This window comes from Lycium ferocissimum, chromosome 11, assembly GCF_029784015.1.
Source record: "Lycium ferocissimum isolate CSIRO_LF1 chromosome 11, AGI_CSIRO_Lferr_CH_V1, whole genome shotgun sequence".
Taxonomy (NCBI): domain Eukaryota; kingdom Viridiplantae; phylum Streptophyta; class Magnoliopsida; order Solanales; family Solanaceae; genus Lycium; species Lycium ferocissimum.
This window is the reverse complement of record NC_081352.1, coordinates 45,637,709-45,647,709: the sequence shown is the minus strand read 5'-3', so window position 1 is coordinate 45,647,709 and position 10,001 is coordinate 45,637,709. Positions and strand designations below refer to the sequence as shown.

General features: G+C 35.7%; 2 protein-coding genes across 2 annotated transcripts; both read right to left on the bottom strand.

Moving 5' to 3' along the window:
- Positions 1-4,604: 4,604 nt before the first annotated feature.
- Positions 4,605-5,300, bottom strand: LOC132038403 (uncharacterized). The gene is made up of 2 exons (XM_059429076.1): positions 5,283-5,300; positions 4,605-5,195 (listed from the first exon to the last, which is right to left on the bottom strand). The coding sequence occupies exons 1-2, from the start codon at positions 5,298-5,300 to the stop codon at positions 4,605-4,607; spliced, it is 609 nt and encodes a 202-aa protein (XP_059285059.1).
- Positions 5,301-5,444: 144 nt separating this feature from the next.
- Positions 5,445-8,243, bottom strand: LOC132038402 (uncharacterized). Its single transcript, XM_059429075.1, has 3 exons — positions 7,088-8,243; positions 6,312-6,796; positions 5,445-6,152 (listed from the first exon to the last, which is right to left on the bottom strand). The coding sequence occupies exons 1-3, from the start codon at positions 8,241-8,243 to the stop codon at positions 5,445-5,447; spliced, it is 2,349 nt and encodes a 782-aa protein (XP_059285058.1).
- Between the last annotated feature and the right edge of the window lie 1,758 nt (positions 8,244-10,001).

Genomic DNA, 10,001 nt, shown 5'->3' with positions numbered 1-10,001 from the left:
TCTCTACCCACCACAAGTTAAGGATGAATAACTATTTATAGCTAAGAAAATCTTCCTTGAATTGAATAGGATATGAATGGGATAGTAAAGTATGTAGATAATAAAAGAATTATTATTTGGAGGTTACATAAGTTACAAGAAGAATGTGCATGAATAATAATCTAATGGAGAAAAGAGTTACAAGGATATTATTACCACATTCTTCCACTAAATAAATGAATAGTGGTAATGAGAATTTCAAGGGGCAAAGTATGGCCACAACTGCTGCACAAACGAATTGGATAGGAAGCAAATAAAATGCACTTTAATATAATATATTTAATATTAAAATGCTTAATATATATGACCATCACCGATTGTTTGTGTTTCATTCTCTTCAGTGATGCACAAGTTTGACAACTTAACATTTAAGAATGAGGGATAACCACAGATAACATTGATGACGTAAATATATTTTAATGGGTATGAGTTAAATCTTTTATTGATTTGTGGAGGGGAGGGGAAGGGCAGGTGGATTTGAGGGGTTGGAGACGGAGAGTTGATGAGAGTGGATTTCAAGTTAAGTTGTCAAACTACTATGGCGTTCCTTTGCAAAAACAGTTTGGATATCATCTTTCCAACTTATTGCGATAATACAAACTGTAATACTTCCTCAGTCTCAAAATATTTATCGCATTTTCATTTACACGCCTATTAAGAAAGTATTTATAAGGCTAGCATTTTGACTATTTTACCTCTTAAAATATTTCTTCATGCTCTCTCTCCTCAATAAATATTTACTTCATTAATGATGAAATCTATTAAATATTGGTATGTGAACTCACAAAATAAGGGTATTGATGCAATTAATACAAGGGTAAAATGGAAAAAAGCTAGTTAATTTTATTTTGGGTAAATAAACGATAAATATTTTGAAATAAGTATTTTTAGTAAGGACGATAAATATTTTTGAGAAGGAGGGAGTATATCATTTTGGTTGAATTTTCTAATCTCTTTCTGGCATAATTTTTATGTATCTCATTTTGTTTGAACACCAACACGATTATTGAAATAGAAGTTTGACTTCAATTACGCCCTGCCCTTTGTTCAAATTCCAAGGGTCAAATTTTTTATTTTTAATTAAAAGTCTGACATGAAATTTTTAAGTTTTTTGAAATAAAATTTATAAATTTGAAATTACATAAAAAGTACTATAAGTCATAATATTTAATAATTCAAAATATTTAAACAACATACTAACAAATCCCGTAAAAAAGCTCATTTGGCTCTCCAAATTTGACCCGTGCCAAGAATGGACGAAGAGAGTATAATGGATTAATAATTACGTAACAAAAAATATGACGTTAATGAAGCGTCATCCTCGCATCATCTTTTGCCTTGAAATAAATTTGGGTTTAATTTGCAGGAACTGGCATGACTACGTGTTTTAATTCCATTAAATAATACTCCATTTTGTCACGATTACAAAAATTCCAAATCATAAGTCCCACTTTGGAGAGATACGTCTGGATTTGGAGACAATCATGTTTTTAGTATTCACCTTTTTCTATTTCCTTTTCCAGACTTACTTTTGACGTGGAAAGAGGCTCCAATTTATTGTATTTTCAGCAAGAAAGTTAACTTTTTTCCCGTAATCAACGTCACGTGTCTTTTTAGCGATCAAGGAGCTTGTTCAAAATGCTTAAATTATGTTATATCTTTCACTATTGGCGTTATATAATATTTTGTTAAGGTGAAAGCATACAGATCAGCAGAGGCGGACCCAAATGGGTGAGTGAGCATGCACGTGCACTCCCACCCTTCGAAAAAAAAAATTATGTATATATGTGTATATATCTTGATAAATTAGTATATATTTAATTGTGCACTCTAACAAATGAAATTATCTTTCAAAAGGGCGTTGGTTGCAATCGGTTGCTTCCTTTTACACACCACAAATCGAGCCCGAACGTCACTTTTAATTATTTTTTTAAGCTATTTTTATAAAACAATAAGCGTTACTAGCTCACTTTGCAGATTAAGCTCGCACCGTCACTCACACGTGTTGCATAACCTTAGCCACTGCCTATCTCTCTCTTTTATTTGTTTCATAAGTATTAAATTTTATTTATTACACATATTTGACCTATATACTTGTATTTTATCTTCATTGGTTATTAATTCCAATGGTCCGATACGGTATTATCCCTCAGTCATCATTAAATTTTTTGTTGGAGTTTATGTCAAGATAATGGTGCCCTCTCTGTCTTAAAATCCTGGGTCCGCCTCTGCAGGTCAGCTATCATGTTTTGTTGATCTCCCTCGAACCTCTGTCGCAAATTTTTTTAAAAAAGGGGAAACTTTGTTTTATATATCGTTCAACTAAACTAGTATTAACTCATAAAATTGATTAATTTTGATTTTTCAGAGTAGTCTGAAAGTCAGAAAATCGCTAATTAAGATCACTTTAAATTAGTAACAAATACATGTGATCATGACCCTTTCTTCTCTTTACTTGTACTCTTCAACGAGGGACTACCTGTCTCCATCGTTGCTTGCTGTCTAAAAAAGGATAAAAAGAAAAGGGAGAACAATACTTTTGATTTCTTGGTTATTGTAAATTCTGATTTTGTTTTTTGTGATATAAATTTCAATGTGTTTAATCTTCAATTAATGAAAATGTGTGCTTTCGATCACTTTATGTAGGAGATATATTTATATTACCCTCAAGATGGAGTAAAAATACAAATTTTACATAAACACGAGTAACTAAATGCTAGAACGACTACTAATTATGAAAAATTGTGAATATTGATCATAAGCAAATGGATCAGAAGTGCACTTTTCAAGTAATTGAAGGTTAAATACGCTTAGTTAGATATTGCAAGGACTAAAATAAAAGTTTACCAATAAACGTGGTACCAAAAATACTACTACTAATAAAGATTCAGTTAAAATAAAATGAACAAAGCACTATATTTTTCCACATTCGATAAAAGAAACACAACATAATATTCATCATATATGAATGATTAATAGAACAAGAATACAATCCTTAATTAATTGATTGAGAGTTTATAAGAGCATTAAGTGGATAGCAATTTTGTAAGTAACTAGGTAAATCACCCGCGCTTCGCGCGGTCTTGCACGGCCTCATTAAGCTTATGTAGGTGCATTCTCTATTAAGTTGTTCAATACAGATAAATTAACGGTATTTCATCGATTAAAGTTTCGGCAAATGTCTTAAGAAGCTCTAATGAATACCTGTAATAGTTTTATTCTCCTTTTTTTTTTGTATACAAAATATAGCAGCTCAGGATGTTACTCTGTGCGTACCAATTTATCTCAATGTGTCCTAATTGTATTTTCTTTTTTGCTTTGTGTTTAGTGCTTCATACGTAGGTGGTGTGGCGCCACACTGTCAGTTACATCCTTCATATAGCCGGATTGGGATGTCGTCATTATTTAATTTAAATAATTACACACTTATTGTTGGGTATAGCCTTTTTGTTAGTGGGTCAAAGTCGTTGAACATTAGCTCATTAGTTGTATCTAGTGTGGATGGTGTACCCCAAAATGTATTCTACAATGAATAGCGACCTGCAAATATAAACATTTGTACGTTGTATTGGCAACAGAACCCAAAGGAATAAAATTGTAATGCACCCTTAGCACTTTATCAGAGAACGTATTAGATATTGCACATCAAATAACTTTTTTTGCCTTCACTCCCACGTCTATTGTCCAATTCATTTCAACAGTTGTAGTGTAATGTATAGGAATGGTCTATTATGAACCACATAAATTCCGACTTGTATAGAGTGAATCGACATATGTATGCCTAGTTATCTAATAACACGTCAGTGTAAAGTGATTATAATTAATTAAGCACTTGTTATAAGATTATATAGTAATGAATATTGGTAATTGGTCTCTTCAACTCTCTAACATACATTCTGGAATACTTCTTTGTATACAATATTTTTAATGAATGCAGGGTCTTCTATGTCATCGTCCGCATTCAGTATTGTTAATCCTGATCTTGTTGTTGCTCTGGAGATAGCTACATATAATTGTCCATGGGTGAATACCTGTTTCGGAAGATACAGTCCGACTTGGTTAAGAGATTGTCCTTGACTTTTGTTGATTGTCATAGCGTAACAGGGTGCTAAAGGAAGCTGCCGTCTCTTAAGCTTGAATGGCCATTTTGATTCGGTAGGCGACATAATAATTCTTGGAATTGTTACTCTAGAGCCAATGTTCTTCCCTGAAATGATGTTAGCAGTGACAGACCATATACCAAGATTCGTGACAATCAATCTTGTTCCATTGCATAGACCTTCTGTTTGGTTTAGATTTCTAAGCAGCATAACCGGAGTGCCCACTTTCAAGTGTATGTCATGGTTAGGGATGCCAGGGAATCTTAAGTTGTTAAGAAATTCAGTTGGGTACAAAATTTCTTCATCGTTTGTGTTCACGCTTGCTTTGCATACATTGTCAGCGCTAAAATATGTTCTTCCTTCACCCGGTATCATTTTCATAATTGTCTCGTTCAACTCATGAACCATTTCATTTTTTGGTGTCAGTATTGCTCGTTCTTTTAAATATCCTGGGTCGTTGTACTTCTACAAGAGGGACGGATAAACTGCCTCAACAATCGAACATATCGGATTATTAGACGTGTTGATGCGTACATCCTGAGGTATTTTAATAAGCTCCTTCTTGCTATCATCGTAAACTGATCCATCTCCTACTTGTAACAACCATTTGTCAAATTCTGCAATTTTTATGGCGTCAGACCGACTTACTTTACCACTACACAGTCGCATATTTTGCTTCAATTCATAAATTGTGAAAAATGGCCACAAGTAAGAAGAGTTTATCGATTCATCAACAATATCAACTCGTGTACCCTTTGGAATAACTGGTAGTATTTGCCGAAAATCACCACCACAGACAACTGTAAGTCCTCCAAAAGGTTTGTCTGTGCTATTTTCATACCTCACTCGGAGGATATCTCTCAAAGTTTTGTCCATGGCTTCGAAACAAAACTTGTTGGCCATTGGTGCTTCATCCCAAATAATCAAAGATGTTTGCTTTAGTAATTCTGCTAACTCTTTTTTGCCTTGTTTGATTTCACACGTTGACTCAGCAGTGACATCCAAAGGGATATGGAAGCGTGAATGTCTTTGTCCTACCATTTGGTAATAATAAAGCTGCAATTCCAGAAGTAGCAATGGGGAGAACTATTCTTGATTGTGATCTGAGCTTCGAAATAATTGTATTCCATAGGAATGTCTTACCAGTACCCCCATGTCCATTTATCAAAAATAATCTTCCCTCATCTTTATCAACTGATGTTATTATTGCATCATAAGCTGTCTTTTGGCAATCATTTAACAAAGCAAATGATGTTTCATGCACTCTCTTTAGCTCGTCTTTGTCATAGTCTAGCTCCTCATTGATCAGACGATTTCCAACATTGCGTAGTAAGGCTGAATCTGGAATTGCATTCCATCTATGTCTTGCAAACTTTTCCCCATCTTTAACAGTATGCTCTCAATCTCGAACAATGTATATGCTTCAATTTGTTCTTGACTTAACAACAAATTTTTCATTCGTAATCTCTTTCTCCGCAATGCTGGTATATCTTCTGATAGTATTTCATAGTTGTTTTTCCAAACCATGCTTGAATCAGATACCTGACAGTGGATAAGTATCGTTACAAAGAGATGTCTCAACTCATTTCCGGTGGCCCAAATTGATGCCTCAGCCAAGCAGTCATTCCATTCTTTATCATCATCTAACAATCCTAATGCGTAGCATGCTTCTTGGTAGGTTTTATGCTTGACTCCATTGATTGTTCTGATGCTTTCGAATGAGGTGCATCCTTTGACAAAATTAAGCAGCATTCTCATGTAAAATCGCTCTCCACTTGCAGGATGTGCGAAGTAAATTCTCCCAAATGACCTCCCATTTTGTCTTCTTTTCCATTTTTTGTCTGTCGCATTCCAGACCCAACGCGTAGGGAAATCAGAATATGTTAGTTCTCGGGCATCCTCATATACTTTGTTGGCTTCAAACCATTCAGTGAATTTTGTCCTGTCTATATCGGGTCTACTAAGTACATTTTCAGCTCGCCTATCCTCTTCGAATACTATTGTGTTTTGTCCCTGTAAATGGAAAGTCAATCACTCAACTGCCGGCTCTCTGTAATGTATGTCAAATTTATATATCCTCCAGCAAGCTTCTGTAGCCGATATATATCTGCAATCTAGATATTTTTTTATCTGATCATTGTCTGCAGCAGTACCGGTTGATTCTATAGTTGCAGTTGCTCTATCAGACCCTTTATGGACATAGTTGAATAGGTACTTCACTGACCTTGAGTAATTGCACAATTCAACATTTATATGTGCATCAAATTTGACAATCAAGTTCCTGTTGTAAGGGACGACATATCTGTTGTCTAAGTAGGCGCCATTTTTCTTCACTTCCACAGCCGTGTTCCTTCTCCTATAAATGGGGAATCCGTCCGAGTCAAAATTTGTTCGGTCATTGAATTTCTTTGGAAAATATTTTGTGCACTTGCCCTGCTTCATACATGGGCAGTGGGGATTCAGTTCTCCGCAAGGTCCGTGCATCATAAAGTTCTTCACTGCATTGTAACCATCAGGATCAGCTTCAAGATCAGGTATTTCTGCTGATATTATTTTGTCAATATGATCTGTAGAGGGACTTTTTAATGTTTGATGCAAGAAGAGCAATATATGTGCATGGGGTAAGCCTCTCTTTTGGAACTCTATTGTATATATACCTGCATTATTAACGGTATAAACGCAATGGTTAGGATGCACGAGTGATAAAAAACTAAACATAAATGCAGTTACTTGAGGTTGTATACATTCTGATTCATTTTTTTTCAAATAAAGCCGGCAAGCTATTTTGTTGAATTTGTTTTCCAGGGAAAAGCTTCTATTGTAAAAGACCTATTAGTCACACTTCTTTCATACATATTCAGTGATAATTTAGATGTATATCTCTTGTTGTATGCCTTAGATGCGACTAATTTGAAATGTGTTCAATTGTATTTACTGCGTTTACTTACAAGCAATTATTTTTCCAAAAGGCTTCTGCTTATTCAGATGCTGCATGAGGTGGAATAATTTTATCTCGAAGACTCTGCATATGATGTCGACCCGGCTTCCATCATTTTCTTGGCCAATTAAGCGCAACATTTCATTTATTTCTGGCCACTTTGGGTTGCAAGTGAAAGCAAGGAACAAATCCGGATATCCAGCCCACCTACAAAGCGCCATTGCATCTTGATAGTTTTGTGCCCTATATCGAGGTCCCCCAGTGTGCGTTGAAGGCAATAGGACAGTTTTCCCTACCATAGAACAATCAGAATCTCCTCGAACAACAGCATCCATCAATCCGGAAGCAAGATCAGACCTAAGCTTTGTTTGGTTATTCCGGATATATCGGAATCTCTCTTCCTCAATTGCCATGTAACCATCCACGATGTACTGCTGCAATAGTCTACCAGCTTGTAGAAGAGTGTAGCCCTCATTAAGCCTTTGTTGTATCCTGAATCCGTAAAACTGTCTCATTGTCAATTTTTGTCTGATGTATGTTTTGTTGGTTACATCTTCCAGAAGAATTCCAAGCCTATATCCATCTTCGCCGTACGGGTGTATTAATGGATAAGTCATAGACATGAAACTTGGGTGTAAATCTGTGATTCTTTGAAGTCCGTTTTGTCGATGTTCTACAACAACATCTCGCTGGAAGTTTTCATCAGTAAGATCACCTATTATTAACCCAGCGACTTCAGAAGCCGTTAATATATTGTATCGTCTGCCATCTTTAGTCCTGTCTGAAAGAAGTCGCAGACGGAACACAGATTCTGGTTGATCTTTATATCTATCCCTTGCCATCCGAAATGATTTTACCAAAATATTATGCTCGTCTAGCATTTCAGATATCCCCCGTACAATTTGTGGATCAACTTCTTCATGCATCAGACTATTCATTCTGTTATCTATCTCATTTTCAGTATCATATATATAGAGCTGGGCAAACCGTGGGCTCTTGCCTATTTCTGGCAACAGAGAGCCAATGTGATGATAATTTTGACCACTCATCCTGAACACATATGGGCCCTTTGAACGATTTATAGATCTGTCAACTCGGCCTCCCATAGATGTAAATGCAAACATGGAGTTATAAACCCTGATGTTTTTCCTGAAATTGATACCCATTTGTCCGGATTCTGTGCCCAAGAGATATTTGAGATAGGGGGGTGGTTGACTCAGTAACGGTAGTCGTACACGTCCTTCCATACAACAAATTTTGAATTTTGGTTGTGTTGTCTTTTTTATTTTTTCTGTCCGCTCCTCATACCATAAAATGGCCCCACAATATTGGCAGGTGCACGTTGGAGGGCCAAAGTTCCAATTTGTTGTGTAGGAATCTGGCCAATGAAAGTATTTGATAAACAATATAAGCATTTTATGGACATATAATAATGTCTTTTTAACCGTTCAGGCCTTATGTCAATATGTGCGACGTTCAATGAATAAGTTGTGTACCTGTATTTTTGCCAGTGTTTGTGCTTTTGCTGCTACTATGAGGATGCATATCAATTAACCCTTCTTCGGATTCCTCTCTAGCTGTACCATATGGCAGTATATATTGGTCTCCTGCAATGGATTTTCGAATATGTCTTGATTAAGTAACTTGTTAAACTGTGTCTTCAAATCTGCAAATACGTACAGGTGTTTCAAAAGAACAACTAATTCCACATTTTGGGGACGGGGTGGTAGAATCCAAAAGGTGTTAGAAGTTGTGCAAATAGATGACCTAGTAGTTATTGTAAGTGTACAGGAGGAAGTGACCCAGTAACATATGGCTGTGCGGATCTTCAAGATAGTAATTTTTATTTGTATTTTCACATAAAAATTAAATAGTATAAGTGAAAAATTTTACGTGCCCAACATACCATTTTGTGGGAGCAGCATTTCTCGGGTTGTGCAGTTTGTTAAGTTCATCATTTTTGTGCATCTTACCACTAAATGTAGAACCAGGTCGATTCTCTTTAGTGTTTGATCTTTGTATTTTTTTTGGAGTAATGCGAGCTTGCGCTTCAATCTAGCATAAAGGGATCTGCATTTATTGATTTGGACTATTTCCCCATTCTTTTCCTTAAAGTTCCTGATGATGCAAAACTCTTCCATTTTTTTGTAACCATCCTGTCTTGCCGAGCTAAATCGGGTAGAAGCTGCTGGAGTAGTGTAATCTCCGGGGGAGTATGCGCGGAGGCACTAAATTGTTTAACAATGTCCGAGATCAATTCCATGTACCTGTTTCAAAGAAATTGAAGAGTATAAATGCATTAATTATAATTTGGTGGGAACCTCAAATATTGAGAACAACGCTTCGAGGACGCGTGTGGGAATGTAGTCTGCAAATTATTTATCGATGAATTGATGTTGCGTCATTTTGAGAGTAACTATTGTGTATGAAGGATCTGATTCTATGGAGTGAGAGTTTCCAACGTGTGAACGCACACTGTTATCTATACCCTTTTCAGTTCAGAAGAAACATTTGGCCACTTAACTGGTATGTAATCAAAATACTAATGGTATGTTGGAAGCCAGTTTAAATTCAAGATCAATTATAAGGCAATGACAATGGTAGTGTAGTGTACCGGTACGAATTTGCTTCGGCAGAACATTTTCTGACATTTAAATTCATAGTGTTTTGTGAGTTTGGCTGTAATGCAGACGTAGACATAATTAAACAAAGCAACATAAGTTATTGGTACATGAACAATTTAATGGATGAGGATGAACAATAAAGAGAGACGGGTGAGAAAGAATGATGCAGATAGAGTTGGTACATCATAAATATTGAGAGAGTAGAATCGTTGCGATGAATCTTTTGGATGTTGAAGCGGTTGTAACCGAATGTTTAAGTAGAAACTGGAAGTGAATTTAATATTTGTGACTTTTAGTTTT